This window comes from Bos indicus x Bos taurus, chromosome 10 (genome assembly GCF_003369695.1).
Source record: "Bos indicus x Bos taurus breed Angus x Brahman F1 hybrid chromosome 10, Bos_hybrid_MaternalHap_v2.0, whole genome shotgun sequence".
Lineage (NCBI taxonomy): Eukaryota > Metazoa > Chordata > Mammalia > Artiodactyla > Bovidae > Bos > Bos indicus x Bos taurus.
Window position 1 is genome coordinate 73,008,620 of NC_040085.1, and position 17,451 is coordinate 73,026,070.

Consider the following 17,451-nt stretch of genomic DNA (forward strand, 5'->3'; position numbering starts at 1 on the left):
AATTGCACAGAATTTCAAATAACTTAAGTGGTTTTTGTTTAAGTATCATATAATCTAATTACTGCATCAGACAATGGAACATTTCTTAAAGTGTGTAGAAAATGTGCTGTTCTTGAGTAACATGAAGTGCTTCTAAAGATATACTGTATAAAAACAAAGATTTTTAAACCTACAACAAAATACCTTTCGAAATTAATAATTTTTTTATGAAACTAGAATGAATGTGTCAAAAATGAGAATCCCTGAGTAGATATTGCTAACAATTATTTTTCATTATGACATCGTACTTAATATCAAAGAAAAGACCCTTTATCAGAAGTCCGTTCAGAATTTTCTAATAAAATTCATTATAATCAATATTTTAAGACTAATGGTATAGATAGATATTTGTTGCTTGCTATGTGACTTTAAAACTTTATTGGACAGAAGCAGCATAATTTTTAATGTCTGTTAAATTTATAAACTGATGAAATGAATGTTTCTTTATAAATAAGTTTTTATCATTTACTGTTTCATATTTTCTCTTAGATATTTCTTTAACTACATATATGGTTTAGTTCATATCTTCTGTCAAGCTACTTATAATGAATTTTAAGAACTTTTGAGTGTTTGGTAACTTAATCTGTTCTGTTTATTCATTAAACATTTTTAATAGAAATTTATTTGAACCCAAAGCATGAGTGCACGTGAGGAAGCTTTCTTGCCTAAAAATATGATCTAAAAACTTTTCCAGCTAAATTGGCCATGAAAGCAGATATGGAATTTATCTGAAAACTGTCCACATAAATCACACTTATCAAATTTGCTGTCTAACTTAGTTACCCAGGCTGGTGCTACACAATCAAAGATGTTTTTACAATATTTCTCAAAAAGCTACGTGGCCTCTACATTCACAGATTGCAGTTGTGCTTTCTTTTGCTGAACCTTCACAGTGTACTATCTAGCATATTATTGTGATTATGTTAGAATTGAAATAAAATATTCTGAGAAAATACTTAAAGCACAAGACATTTGGTTAAAATAGCAGAAATAAATGCAACAGTACTGTAAAAGTAGCATTTGGAGGGCGCATTATATGTGTGAACATATACAAACACAGTTAACTAGAAGAAATTCTGTCTACAGATACATGGTAAAGTAGCATGTGTAAGCACCTCTGAATGCTAGTCAGCGTACATTACATGATTCTGTGCTGGGTGAGAAGACATCTCAGGTCAGCTTTTCTGAAGCAGATGAATGACATATCACAATTAAGTCCTAAAATCTAAACAATAATAATAATAGTGATGTTTATCTTTTTAAAATCCCTTGGTGTGGCAGGAAAAACATTTCCTTGGAAGTCAGAGAAAAAGATTTCTTCACCCAGGTGCCATTTTTGTGTGTGACTTCATTTTCTCCATCTGAAGAGATTTGGTCTGAACTATGTATGTCTCAGGTTTTGGTGGTTTTTCTAAATTGGGAAAAATTTGTCAGATTTTAAGAGGATTAAAAGATATGTATTTATGCCTATAATATAGTTATTGTTCTATATCCTTCTATTCAATATTGGCAGTGACCAGTGTGAAATTCAGGCCAAATTTGTATCAGGCCACCTGATGTAAAGAGCCAACTCACTGGAAAAGACCCTGATGCTGGAGAAGATTGAAGGCAGGAAGAGAAAGGGGTGGCAGAGGATCAGATGTTTAGATAGCATCACCAAATTAATGGACGTGAATTTGAGCAAATTCCAGGAGACAGTGGGGGACAGAAGAGACTGGTGTGCTACAGTCCATGAGGTTGTAAAGAGTCAGACATGACTTAGTAACTGAACAACAACAACAACACATATTTGTAGGTTTTCAATAATGGTTGGTGATATTTTATTGTAAAAGATGAGCTTAAGTGCAAGTGATCTCAATGTAGTCTGGCAAGATTGACTAATGTACTAAGTCTGAAGATAACTTCTAAAAAGGGATAATTTCAGTGAAAACAGTTTTTACTAATTAAACAACAAAAAATGTGAGTAGGACTTCGTAAAGGATAATGGAATTGTAAAGGATAATAATTAACAAAATTAAATTGGTCTTGATGACCTTCAAAATTTGAACCTGAAATCCAGTGAAATTTGTAATTTCTGGCTCATGGCATAGTCCTTAAGTTCTCCCAAAAGCCTTTACTTAAGTAAAGTAAGATCTGTCCTATCCCTATAGATCTTATGTTGATCCCTGATTTCCTGAAAGAAAGACATTTCCAGTTTGATCCTGAAATTTTTTCCCTGCATTTTAAACTGTCGTGGATGGTCTTTATGTCTTTAAATTCCTCAGTATGAGCACAATTTGGACAGATTAACCAGATTTTATCTTTCTCTGGAACCGTATTCCTTACCTGAGGTCCTATCAACATGAGAAGGCTACTCATTTCTTAGAACTTGAAAGCAATCATCCCTTTTGGACTAACCACAAAAATTGCCTATTTCCTGTCTGTGCATAATCTCAGCATCTCAACTATTATCTGATCTCCTGAAATAAGGTCAGTGATCTCTAGTTTTATCTCTCATTAAGCCATTCCTTTAGATTCAGAGAAGGCGATGGCACCCCACTCCAGTACTCTTACCTGGAAACTCCCGTGGACGGAGGAGCCTGGTAGGCTGCAGTCCATGGGGTCGTGAAGAGTCAGACACAACTGAGCAACTTCACTTTCACTTTTCACTTTCATGCATTGGAGAAGGAAATGGCAACCCACTCCAGTGTTCTTGCCTGGAGAATCCCAGGGACAGGGGAGCCTGGTGGGCTGCCGTCTATGGGGTCGCACACAGTCGGACACGACTGAAGCGACTTAGCAGCAGCAGCAGCAGTTCAGATTATCCTACCTTACTGTTCCTATTTCCTTGGGATATTTACATATATTCACAATATTCTAAAAATGAAAATTATATGCTTTGTTTACCACAGAAGTCAAAAACAATAAAAGAATTTGTCACAAAGGAGTAAGTAGAGTAACTGTGATGCAGACACAAAAATTCAGTACAGCAATCAAGGTTATTTGATATAGAAGAAAATGGGTTTGGCTACCTTAGTTATTCCCAAGTATATCATGTCTTAAAATACTACAGCTACAACTGCTGTTAATAAAGCGTGTAAATCATTGGTTCTTGAGAGTACATAATCAATTTAAATATATATAGGCATAGATATATAATTAAGGATGACAGGGGATTCTGATTGTGTTTAAGGTAGAATTCAGGACATAAATATTTTTGTAAATTTCCTTACTGATTCTCATAAATATCTTTGATTAAAAATTCATTGTTCTGATATAGCAAGAAAACTATATTCAGTATGTTCTACTTAAGCCTGCAGGGATATTTATAAAATCTGTGTAATTCTGGTTATTAAGGAAAAAAAGATCTAGCAGAAAAGTGGTCAAAAGATAAGCAGAAAATTGAGGAAAAAAGAAACATAAATGACTGTTCACCTTGTGAAAATATATTGAAAGTCACTACTGGATAAAGAAATACATGCTTTCCTAACCAGATCACCAAAAATGAAAAATTTGGTCTGTTTGTAGAAACATGCACTCAAATTTTTTGATGGTAAGAGTATGAGTTAGTACAAAACTATGGGGTCAGTTTGGCAACGTGTATAAAAGTTTTAAATATTTTTATTATCTGATAAGTGAAAGTTACTCAGTCGTATCCAACTCCTTGCAACCCTGTGGACTATACAGTCCATGGAATTCTCCAGGCCAGAATACTGGAGTGGGCAGCCTTTCCCTTCTCCAGGGAATCTTCCCAACCCAGGAATCAAACCCAGGTCTCCCACGATGCAGGTGGATTCTTTACCAGCTGAGCCACAAGAGAAGCCCTAAGAAGTAATTTTATGCTAAGAATTTATTCTGTAGACATTGGAAAATATCAGCTTGCAAAACCGCATTTAGAATGTGGTCTCTGTGGTTAAGACCAGCATTTTTTAAAAGTCTGAAAGGCTATATAGTATAACAAAATAGCACCAGTAGTTATAGCTGAAAGGTATGACTACAGATTAAAAAAATTTTTTTAATGTCCATATTTTAATGTCTTTGTTGGTGGGTTTGGTACATAGAGGTTATGCAGAAATACCTTTGCCTCTAAAAATTTAACTCTCCCTGGGCTTGAAGAGACACAGTAGGGAGATTGTTACCTTCTGGGCTGACTGAAGTTCTTATTGATTTGTCAGCAGTGAGATCTGAAGCTTCTGATTTTCTCATTGCCCTGACAACCAGGCTAAGCCCCTTTAAACAGTAAAATTTTAAACCGAAATCCCATAATCTACTCAGAAAGATTATAGTCTTCAGGAGAGTATAGTCAGCTACTTTGTTGATTTTATAATTCTTTCTCCTTTTAAGATATTTAAAATGTCTTTCTGTTTTACTCTAAAGATACTTTAAGGCTATTGAATTCTTCCTACTCTGAGAATTCTTTATATACTTAGGTAATTTCTGTGGTAACTTCTTTGAATTTGATGAAATCTGATGTTCATATTCTTCCCAGCACTGCTTTATTGATGTACAGTTGGCAAAAAAATTTTATGTATCTAAAGTGTACAATCAGATGTTGTAAAATACACCACAATTAAGTTGATTAACATATCCGTCACCTCACATATTTACCTTTTGTGTGTGCGGTGAGAATGCCTAAGATCTACTCTCAGTACATTTCAGGTATACAATATAGTATTATTGACTGTAATCACCGTGCTACCCGTTAGATCCTCAGAACTTATCCACCTTAAAACTGACAGTTCGTACTCTTTGATCAACATCTTTCACTTTCCCCTATCTATATTTTGTCTACTCTTGTAGATAAATCATTAACTTGATAAATCATTAACTTACAGCTAATTATTTAGTTCTGGATCACAACTTCTTAGGTTGTTCAGATGACTGTTTTGACTTTCTGATTTTTTTCCTGTCTTTTTTTGAGGAGGGCTACATTTTAAGTTACTACAGAACTTTTTTTTTTTTTAAGAACTAAAGCAGTTTTGATTTGGGGAGAGGGGTGGAAGATGGGGAACTTCAGAAGAGCTGATTAGAAGAGCTATTCTAATCTGTAAAATATTAAACTACTATTTAGTAGTAGGATATAAGAATTAATAACCTTTCTGCAAGCCCTGTATGGAGAAAACTAACAAAGACTTAAACCAAGAGGTTTTTTTTTTTTTTTTTTTTTCTCCCCCATGGGACTATATAAGACACAGATATACACAGACAGTACCTACTATTACGTTTTTTCCAGAATCATTTACAGTTTTAATTTTAGACAGCATCTTAGTAGGTTTTTTCTTTTTGGATACATAGGAGATAGTGAGGAGGCATCTTAAAAATGGTTTTGTAGCTCACTTGAAGTCAAAACATTTTTGAAAAAGTAATGAGCAAGTTTTTGTCATGTCAATATGAGTGTAGACTATAATGTTACTTAAAGATTTCAGTTCTGATAAACCAATGGACTAGAAACAGACCCTGATATAAGAATTTGGTTATATCATAAATCAGTGGAAAAAAAGAGATTATTCAATAAATGGTATTAGAATAATTGGTTAACCATTTGGAAGAAATGAAGTACAAATTTCCCCTCAAATCTATACCAAATTAATTCTAGATGGATGGAAGTTACCTGTGGAATAGAAACCATAATAAGTTTTAAATGTGGGTAAACATTGAATGACCTAGGAAAGTGAAAGTGAAAGTTGTGTTCAGCTCTTGTGACCCCATGGACTATATATATATAGTCTGTGGAATTCTCCAGGCCAGAATACTGGTGTGAGTAGCCTTTCCCTTCTCCAGGGGATCCACCTATTCCTATGTGATTTCTCTCACTGTTTCTATGCTTATAAACTTAATGACCTAGGGGAAGAAGTTTATAAGCGTAGAGACAGTGAGAGAAATCACACAGGAATAGGTGGATTATTCTTAACACATAATAGCCAAAAATATCTACAGTAAAGTTACCACAAATAAAATTAACAGACAGAAAAATTAGAAAACTATTTCCCACAAGTGTGACAAAGTATATACATGAACATATATCTACCTGTTGAGGATCAGAGAAGAGGCAACATGTGGTTCTTATCCATTTTGGAATAACCTCCTTCAAGAAAAATGTATGTGCTACATATGGACACTAATAGGAACATGCAGACATACACATGCCCCAATTTTTCAGTATCATCTTAGGAGACTCATATGTTCATAAGAGTTCTGTGGACCACAGAAGAAATGCTTGGTAAATACAAGTAAGGTTCAACATCCCTGTTAAAAGAAATGGAAGGGTTTTAAAAATGATAATATTTGAATATTGGTAATGGGATGTGAATTAGTAAAACCTCCCTAGAAAACTCTTTGGCTTTTAAAATGTCAGAATGGTATTTTTAAATGCCATTTCTTGAAATTATTTTAAGGAACATCAGAATCTCAGACATATTTTTACACAGCAATGATCATTATGTACAGAAATGCTTATTACTTACACTGCAAAAAAAATTGGAAGCACCCTGAATGCTCGATTTAATGTAATGGTTATTGTAAGTTACAGTTTTAGACATGTAATGGAACATCAGGGAGCCATTGTATATGTTTTTGTAAAGACTGATGATGTGGGAAAACTAAATGTCCTTGTTAAATGAAAAAAGGAAATGCCATGAGATTTTTTTTAAAGTTGTTTGTAAGTGATGGGACTATTGGTGGTTTTAAATTTTTTATTCATTTATGTATTCTACCCCCTTATTTATTTTTATAGTGATATATATTTTACATAATTAAAACACTTGAAAAAATGTACTTGATTCTGTTGTATAATTTTTAAAGAGTTTTACTTAAAAATCAGTAAAATGACAGTGATTTGACACTCAAAAAATAGGTAAGTTTTTTTTTTTCCAAAACTTATTGTTATTTGTTCAAGAAATTTTATCTTAAGACACTTGTGGAATTAAGACAGAAAATTAATTTTTGGATACCTTTTCCTTCTCCTACTAGAAGTGGAAGACTTGTTTGCTTCACTTAAACATATCCAACATACCTTGGTAGATTCTCAGAGCCAGGAGGATATTTCACTGCTTTTACAACTTGTACAAAATAAAGATTTCCAGAATGCGTTTAAGATACACAATGCTGTCACAGTACACATGAACAAGGCCAGTCCTCCATTTCCTCTTATCTCCAATGCACAAGATCTTGCACAGGAGGTATGTATTCTGAACGTCTCATTGACATATGCAAGGTAATAGTTAGTGGTAGTGAGGCAGTATTCTTGGAAAATACTGCTGTGACTCTAAGGTTCATTAGAATTAATTACTACTGATGACATGTTGATAATTTATGCGTTAGGAAAAATTCACTTATGTGTATTTTATCCTGAAAAAAAAGTATACTTAGTTCAAAAATAAGACTCTGTTCCATGAAAAGAAGAGCATTGGTTCTTATATTTGTATAGTAAGAGGAGTATTTATCTAAATTGCTAAAGGGGAAAATTTTTTAATACTTTTAGTATGGTTTTATTTTAAGCAATATACATTGTAAACTGAGATAAATCAGTACTGATGAGATTAAATTATGTTAGATAATCAGGTATTATAAATATATAACTTCTAAGATTTGTTACTTGTATTGAATACATATGGAACTCAATATATATTTAGAAACATCCTTTTCTAGGTGCCAAAACTAGAGAACAGGCTAGTTCTGATGCTGTCATTGCTATGATCTACTTGTGGTCAAATTGATTAATCTCAAAATTATTATCTCTTAGTTTTGATAGAGGAATTACTTTAAAAATTATTTAAAATAACCATAAGAATTGTTAGAGATTTACTGGGTTCCTATTTTAATAATGAGCTAACTTTTATTAAAAATTTATATATTAATTTATTTCTATATGTTTTCATCAATGGTGATAATTTTGGTTTTGTTAATCTGCATTGTTACAAAGTGCTCTTTTTGGTACTGGAGTAAGGAAATAGAAAAAGGAGGAAAATCAGAGATGTTGATAATGAGAACATATATAATATTTGAGGAAAAATAGCCCACAGAGAAAATTTTAAATATTTATGGTAGAAGAAAAGATTGAACATAATTCAACTGAACATATACAGTTCATGTGATTAGAAATTAGAAAGGGAAGTAAATGAAAACAAAAAGGAATTACTTACATAAATGTAACATTAAAAGTTTCTTTTTTTTAGAGAACAGGAAAATAGAGAAACCATTGACAAGTTAGATGAAAAAAACACTAATAATGTTAGCAAAGATAAAAGCATAAATTATAACAAATTATAAGTTTATATTATTAAGTATGAAAGTGCTATCACCTGGGTTGTTTTTGTAAGAAAATAAAAATTGCCAAAAGTGACTTACAGATACCTGAAAAAAGTAGTAACAGTAGGTAAAATTGAAAGTTAGAAATCTACTCCTCAGAAAACTGCCAGACCCAGATAATTTTACAAACTCCTTCAAAACATTAGGGAACATATAATCCTTATGTTAAATTAACTGTTTTCACACATAAATATTGACTATTTCCCATCTCACTGTACTTGGATAATATAATCTAGATACTAAAAACAATAATAAACCAGTATACTATACTGGTGACTATGTGTGTATACACACACACACACACACACACATAAACCAGTATACTATACTGGTGACTATGTGTGTATACACACACACACACACACACACATACATACATACATACATACATATATGACTTCCCTGGTGGCTCAGAGGTTAAAGCGTCTGCCTGCAATGTGGGAGACCTGGGTTCGATCCCTGGGTCAGGAAGATCCCCTGGAGAAGGAAATGGCAACTCACTCCAGTATTCTTGCCTGGAGAATCCCATGGACAGAGGAGCCTGGTGGGCTACAGTCCACGGGGTCACAAAGAGTTGGACACAACTGAGCGACTTCACTTTCACTTTTCATATATATACAAGTATATATATATACTTGGTGACTATACTCACCAAGTAGAGGTCAATTCATTTGATGAACATTAATATAGAAATCTTAAAATATGAGTAACTCACATCTAGAAATATATTAAAATAACAGTTTACTGTGTGCTAGGTAATATGCTAAGCAGTTTATATGGATTATCTCAATCTTTTAAGAACCACGAGTAAGGAAACAGGCTAAAAAAATTCATTATCAAGTGGAGTTTATACTAAGTGGAAGAATTCTTGAGGAAAATTTTTAATATAATTCATTATAGTATAGTGGTTATTCTATCACTCTCATATACATTTGTCTTGTTAATCTAACTCTAAAATGTCCTCTCTGATTTAAAATGTAGTTACATAAATGTATGGTTAAAAATATAAAATAGCAGCATAACTGTTAGAATAGCTTTTCTCTCATATGGTCATTATTAGTCTGTTTTATAATGTATTTGCAGAAATTTTCAAGAAAGAAATGCCTCATTCATAGTCATAAATAAAAATGCTATCGTCAATCATGATAAGATTGAAAATTCTGAGAAAAAAAACATTTTAAAAATGATAATTCTCTTTAGTGCTTTTCTGTCTTACAAATAGCTTTTACAATTTTAAATCCTACCCTTTAAAAAAATCTGTACAAATGTCATATTATTTGTAACCTAGGAATAATCTTTGTTTCTTAGGTACAAACTGTTTTGAAGCCAGTTCACCAGAAGGAAGGACAAGAATTAACTGCTCTGCTGAGTGCTCCACATATTCAGGTAGAAAATGGACAGAGCATTATTTTTGTGTTTTTTCCAGCATTCAGTATCACTTTGAATCAGTCTCTTGAACTAACAAAGAGCTCAAATATTATGTAGACTATTTTGATTGTTGTTGTTCAGTCACTCAATTGTGTCCAACTCTTTGCAACCCCATGGACTGCAGCACTCCAGGCTTCCCTGTCCTTCACTATCTCCCAGAGTTTTCTCAAACTTATGTCCATTGAGTCGGTGATGCCATCCAACCATCTCAGCTTCTGTCGTCCCCTTCTTCTCCTGCCTTCTGTCTTTCCCAGAAACAGGGTCTTTTCCAGTGAGTCACCTGTTTGTATCAGGTGGCCAAATATTGGAGCTTCAGCTTCAGCATCAGTCCTTCCAGTGAATATTCAGGACTGATTTCCTTTAGGGTTGACTGGTTTCATCTTGTTGCTGTCCAGGGGACTCTCAAGAGTCTTCTCTATCTAGCACCACAGTTTGAAGGCATCAGTTCTTCGGTGCTCAGCTTTTTTTTACTGTCCAGCTCTCACATCCATACATGACTACTGGAAAACTGTAGCTTTGACTAAAAAACCATAGCTTTGATTGTTTACATCACAAAGTAATTATTGTTGGATTATATACTTTTCTACTTAAAATTAACCACATTATTTTTGAAACAACTTATTTGCAAACTTCTCTTTTTTGGTTATGTTTTTCTGTAAATTTTAATTATAATCTTGGACCCTTAAAGTGATTCTGTTTTTATGAAGTTTAATAAGCATTTTAGACTTTCATAACTCATTCCGGAGTATTCCCTAGTGTAACTAACACATGTTAGTTGGCTAAAAAAGATACAGAGCTGCATCTGTACTTCAGTTGGAAAGTTTGGAAACAGATCTGAATATATAATTAATTATACCACTTTTAAATGTATAATGATCAGGATACTTTGTACATGATTAGGTTAAAATCTCTCTACAGAAATAAGTCATGTTGTTACTTTAAATGCTTTGGGTTTCTTTGAAACAGGCACTTTTACTGGCCCATGATAAGGTCGCTGAGCAGGAAATGCAGCTAGAGCCTATTACAGATGAGAGAGTTTATGAAAGCGTTGGCCAGTATGGAGGAGAAACTGTAAAAATAGTTCGTATAGAAAAGGCTCGAGATATTCCATTGGTAAGTGTTCCACACCTCTGATACGAGATCCTTTCTGAGATCTATATAATTGAAGACCCTTTACATTTCTGGCAGTTTCTCTCTTTTGAGGTTGATTTTTTGGAATTCTTTTATGTTCTTGCTCATACTCCTTATTAGGCTGAGAAGAATTTGTTCATCTTTTCTCACCCATAATTTGATGAAAAAATAGGTTTTGAAGTAATTGAGCAAAGAAGGGACAAGTAATCTGCTTCATTATTCTTCTAGCTTTTTAAAAAAAAAACAAGTTAGAAATTGTGATCATTTCATTCAATGTAATTACTAACATACTTCACATATATTTAGAAGTATGCATTGTTTAATGTTAATATTTTATAGTTCTTATATGTAAATGTTTTTTTCTCTTAGTCTGCTATTATTACCTTAATTTTGTTCCTTTTTATTTTTGGAGAAATATTCTTGAATCCTAAGGTCTTAAATTTTCTTGTATAACATGGTACATGAAATAGGGACTGTATTTTATTAAAAGGCAGTTTATGTAACAAGGTTTTATTCCCCACCAAAAACAAAAAGAAATTGGGAAAGTTATGACAAATTTTTAAAATAAAGATTCAGGAGAAAAGTATTACAAACTGTCTACTTTTAAGCTTTATTCAGATTTCCATTTTTTGACTATATATTTCAGTTGTGCTTCTGATTTGTATCATAAATATTTAATACATTTTAATGTGGATTGGATACAGCTATAGTATTTAATATTTGGATTATTAACCAGATTAGTATTCATCGCTTCATCATATTTTGAATTTAAAAAGATTTTCAGTTACAAGTCATGTTCACTAATTGTACCTAAATATAGTATAACTATTTGAATAGCATCTACCATATAAAGAACAAATTTGATTATAGGCTTTCGCTTTATTTTTGAGCAAGTGCATTTTTATGCTGTTGTATGCTTCAAAAGTCTGATTTTAGAATATTAACAAATAGAATGCTTCCGAAGCAGAAAATGTGGAGGAAATGATCAGCTTTCAGACTTATTGCCATGGTTACTGTATGTAAATAATTTTTTTTCTCCAGATAAATCTAAGGCTAATATTGTTAACTAGAAAAGTAAGAATTTTAAAATGAGGAAATAAAAAATGCATTAAAAAAAAAATTGACTTGAATTTTTTTTTTTTTAGGGTGCTACAGTTCGTAATGAAATGGATTCTGTCATTATTAGTCGGATAGTTAAAGGGGGTGCTGCAGAAAAAAGTGGTCTGTTACATGAAGGAGATGAAGTTCTGGAAATTAATGGCATTGAAATCCGGGGAAAAGATGTCAATGAGGTTTTTGACTTGTTGGTAAGTTGACATGGGTAGAAGAATAATTGATACAGTCTCAAAAATTGTTTCCTTTAGTAGACTTCAGAATAAAATATTTTAAAAGCATTTTAAAAATAACTTAAGATATCTATATAATTTCTAGCATAATTTTCACATATAATTATTTCCATAATATTTACTGCTGCTAAGTCGCTTCAGTCATGTCCGAGTCTGTGCGACTCAAGAGATGACAGCCCACCAGGCTCCTCTGTCCCTGGGATTCTCCAGGCAAGAACACTGGAGTGGGTTGCCATTTCCTTCTCCAATGCATGAAAGTGAAAAGTGAAAGTGAAGTCGCTCAGGCGTGTCCGACTCTTAGCAACCCCATGGACTGCAGCCTACCAGGCTCCTCCGTCCGTGGGATTTTCCAGGCAAGAGTACTGGAGTGGGGTGCCATTGCCTTCTCCGATAATATTTACTAGTAGCATTTTATTCTTACGAGGACACTACTAATTTTATTTATACTGTTAGGTACATTTTATTTGCCTCTGAAATCACTAATAATAACTCACTAAATCATTCAAAATATATGTATTAAGTGCCTCCTATGTGCTAGCTGCTAGGGAAACAGTAACAAAATGAAGTTCATACCCTCATGACTTTTTTGTTCATTTTCTTTATTATCTACAATTGATTGTTGTTTTTTTTAACAGTATTAGATAATAACAATGGTATAGCTCTACACTGTTCACTATAATAGCCATTAGCTACATGTGCTAGTTATTTCTATTTAAATTAAGTAAAATTTAAAATTTAGTTCCTCATTCATGTGTGCATGCTAAGTTGCTTCAGTCATGTCCAACTCTTTGCAACCCTATGGGCCATAGCCTGCCAGGCTCCTCTGTCCATGGAATTCTCCAGGCAAAAATACTGGCGTGGGTTGCTGTGCCCCCCTCCAGAGATCTAACCCACATCTCTTACATCTACCTGCATTGGCAGGTGGGCTCTTAAACACACTAATGCCACCTGCGAAGCCCTCAGTAACTGCATTTCAGATGTTCAAGAGCAGTGTGTTACTAATGGTTATCATATTACGGTATAGATTAAGGAACATGGCATTCTGCAATTTCAGCCCACTGATCAGAATTCTGTCATCTCAGAAAGTTCTGTTAGACTGCTAGTATAATCAGGAAGCAATTTAGAGTCAACTTTTGAGGACAGTTTATGATCACCACATATATACTCATCAACCACATTTATAGTCTTACTTACTTAATGTCAGTTGTTACATTAGAATTTCTCCTATCTGCGGACATCTGTTGTCAGATTTAGAAAACATCCTCACATTCTTATTTTTACCCAGTCCCATTCATTGCTTTGGTAGCACAAAGTGCCATTGGTTATTGTTCTTAGATCTTGTTTTATTGGCTGCTATCTCTAGATTGAGTACTGTTTCAGTACCGTTCCCTACTATGTCAGGACCATAAGTGCGATTACTGTCTAGGCTGGAGGTATCTGAACAAGGCAGGCAGTGGTGTACAGTTGTCCCTTGATATCCAAGGGGGCTTGGTTCCAGGGCCCCCCATGGGTACCCAAACCCATGGACGCTCATGTCTCTTACATAAAATGGCATAGTATTTGAATGTAACCTACACACATCCTCTAGTATATTTTAAATAATCTCTGGATTATGTATAATACCTAATACAATATAAATGCTATATAAGTAGTTGTCTGCAGATGGCAAAAACAAGTTTTGCTTTTTAGAATTTTCTGGGATTTTTTTTCATCTGCAGTTGGTTGAATTCACAGATATGGAACTCATGAATATGGAGGGCCACTGTACTGGAAAATAATAAAGAACCTAGCAGTAAGACTATGTACAGTTAAAATATAGAATGAATGACAGAGACAAAGCATCTAGGAAGTAAGAATATTTGTATATTTGCATCACTTTTCTAATCCTAGTGACGATTACCATTTCAAATTCTACTGTACTAAAATCGATGTATGTCAGAGTAGATAAGCCAGAAGTGCTGTAATATCTTCCAGCCCTTCATTGTGGAATCGTCCTAAACTTAAACTGAATGGAAAACAGAAACCCAAGACTTAAGGGCCAAGTGGCCTTCCCCAGTGGACCAGAGGACCAAAATTGTTGCATGCCATATGCCTGGGTAGCTCTAATATAATGGAGTCCACAAAAGGGGTAATTTGTGCTTCCTGATAAAATGGGATTCATCTTTACCAGTTTCTTTTTTAAGTTTCCTTGAGGTTCCAGTATAGTCCAGCTTAGGAACTGTTGATCATAAGATCATGAAATGATTTTCATAAATACAGCTTTTTAAAATAATGTGCTTTTTCTGTTGCAGTCTGATATGCATGGTACTTTGACATTTGTTCTGATTCCCAGTCAACAGATCAAGCCTCCTCCTGCCAAGGAAACAGTGGTAAGTGATTTTTTTTTTTTAATGCTCCTTATTTTATGATGGCTACTGTTTACATTTTTCTTAATTAATAAACTTTATTTTTTGAGAGTAGTTTTAAGTTCACAGCAAAATTGAGCAGAAAATATAGAGTTCCCACATAATTTCTGCCCCCCCCCACACACACAGCCTCCCTTGCTGTCAACATCCCACATCAGAATGGTGTATCTGTTACATTAGAGAATTTATGGTTTCATTGTTACCCAGATTCATAGTTTACTTTAGGATTCACTTTTGGTGTTGTACATTCTGTGAGTTTTGACAAATGTATAATTACATATATCTACCATCATAACCTACAGAATAGTTTCATTGCCCTAAAAATCCTCTATGTTCTGCTAATTCATCACTTCCTCCCCGCTTGACCCATGACAACCACACTGTCTTGACTGTCTGGTTATAACTGTTGCTTCTTGACTTGCATATGATTTCTTAGGAGGCAGGTAAAGTGGTCTGGTATTCTTTAAGAATTTTCCAGTTTGTTGTGATCCACACAATCAAAGGCTTTGGCATAGTCAATGAAGCAGAAGTAGATGTTCTTCTTGAATGCTCTTGCTTTTTCTATGATTCAGTACATGTTGGCAATTTGATCTCTGGTTCCTCTGCCTTTTCTAAATCCAGCTTGAACATCTGAAAGTTCACGGTTCACGAACTGTTGAAGCCTAGCTTGGAGAATTTTGAGCCTTACTTTGCTAAGTGTGTGAGATGAGTGCAATTGTGCGGTAGTTTGAACATTCTTTGGAATTACCTTTCTTTGTGGGATCTTAGCTCGCTGACCAGGGATTGAACCTACACCTACTGTATTGGAAGGCAAAGTCTTAACCACCAGACCACCAGGAAAATCCCCTCTTCTCCCTATGGGAGACTTAATAACTCTAAAGACTGGGAGCATGACTGAAGTCTCTTGATTTTGGGGGTCTGGGCTGGGAGGATAGAGATGTAGTTTTAGGGGAATTTAAAGACTTAGCAGAATACTAAAATCATAGTTCAGGGATACAAAGCATAGAATTATCCACTAGCCCAGTAGTATTAATAATTAAAATATTAAGGGTCCCAAATAGTTTTTTTCCTTACAATGAATATCTACTTGATCCCATTTGTGTACTAGGCACTGTGCAAATAAATGCTCATTTTATAGTAATGAACATGTTTGGGGTAAATATAGTTTGGTGTAAATGTTGAGATGGAAATCAGTGAATATAAACACTGAGAATAAAAAAAGAGGTGTGGGATTGATTATATAAGGTTGGCAGGAAAGGCCTCCAGGAGAAGGCAATGTGAAGCTGACACCTGGTAGGATGGGATGAAGCCAAGCCTGTTAACTTCCAGAAGAACTTTCAGGTATAATTTCCAAAGAACTTTGTGTTTGGAAAACCCGTGGGAGTGGAGCCAAGTGAGGGAGTAGAAAGGTGGGGAGAGAATTCTAAGAGATGAGGCTTGAGAGATAAGTAGGGCCAGGTCAAGTAAGTCTTGGCCATGGTAGGGAGTTTGGATTTCAAATACAGTAACATCTGATTTGTGTTTAGAAACAAAACTACTCTGGCTGCTGGGTAGAAATTGGATTAGTAGAGCCAATAATGGAAGCAAGGAGATTTAGGAAAGTGTTGCTAAAGCCAATATAAACTATGATGATGGCTTAAATTTCTGTGATAGCAGTGGCAGTGGAGAAAATTATGCAGGCTGTGTTCTGGAAGTAGCAATGACAGGACCTTTTAATGAATGTGAAGAGTAATGGATAGGCAAGAAGCAAATATGCTTCAGCAACTGGATAAATAGTGGTGTTGCTTACTGAAGGGCGATGTGGAGGAAAAACTGGTTTGGGGAGAAAAATTGAGAGATACCTGAGAGGCATTCAGGTGTAGATACCAAATCCATAGAATTAAATATGTTGTTGAGTTGCTAAGTCATGTCTGATTCTTTTGTGACCCCATAGACTGTAGTGTGCCAGGCTCTTCTGTCCATGGGATTTCTCAGGCAAGAATACTAGAGTGGGTTGCCACTTCCTTCTCCAGGGAATCATCCTGACCCAGGGATTGAACCGGCATCTGCTGCGTTAGCAGAAGGATTCTTTACCACTGAGCCATCATTTTTGTATTCTACAGAGAGATCTAGGCTGTAGTTGTATTTATTGTGGGGAGATCAGGTCAAGGGAGCAGTCTGTTTATATATACTTCATGTGTTTGCAAAAAATTCTAAAGATTTTTTAAAATGATAGGTTAAGGATTGTTCACAGCCTATGAAGATAATTGGGTTGAAAGAAAAGATTGAGAACCACTACCATCCAATATACTTTTCTCTTAGAAGTACAGAATATATTATATAATTTTCACTTTAATTTTTTTCTCATTTGGAAGAAGATCTTAAGTTTTATAATGCAGTAAAATGTTTATAAATATATATATTTTATCAGAAGATGAAAAAATATTAATAATTTCAGTGAACAGTATGGACAGTGAACAGATGGAATCTCTTTTGTCTGCCTACTACTAAACATCAATTGGATACCCACAGATACCCCAAATTTCTCCTGTTAAATATGGGAAAGAACAAGTAAAGATATTCCTTCTTGGGCTTCCCTGGTGACGGTCTGTCCAGTGGTGGGGAATCCACCTTGCAATGCAGGGATCACCGGTTTGATCTCTGGTCAGGGAAGATCCCACAGCTGCAAGGCAGCTGAGCCCACAAGCCCTAGAGCTTGTCCTCCAGAAAAAGAGAAGCCACCACAATGAGATGCCCTCGAGCTGCAGTAACCCCCATTTGCTGCAACTAGACAAAGGCCCAGTGCAGCCATAAATAATAAATTATTTTAAAAACTA

At 34.5% G+C, this 17,451-nt stretch overlaps 1 protein-coding gene across 3 annotated transcripts in view; it reads left to right on the forward strand.

The window, feature by feature from the left end:
* The window catches only part of MPP5 (membrane palmitoylated protein 5), an 80,433-nt gene that overhangs the window by 43,389 nt on the left and 19,593 nt on the right, over positions 1-17,451 (forward strand). For all 3 annotated transcript variants that reach the window (XM_027552214.1, XM_027552212.1, XM_027552213.1), the window contains 5 exons: positions 6,988-7,196; positions 9,634-9,711; positions 10,720-10,866; positions 12,030-12,191; positions 14,522-14,599. In XM_027552214.1, the coding sequence (XP_027408015.1) occupies positions 6,988-7,196; positions 9,634-9,711; positions 10,720-10,866; positions 12,030-12,191; positions 14,522-14,599 (674 nt within the window). The remainder of the gene's footprint in view (positions 1-6,987; positions 7,197-9,633; positions 9,712-10,719; positions 10,867-12,029; positions 12,192-14,521; positions 14,600-17,451) is intronic.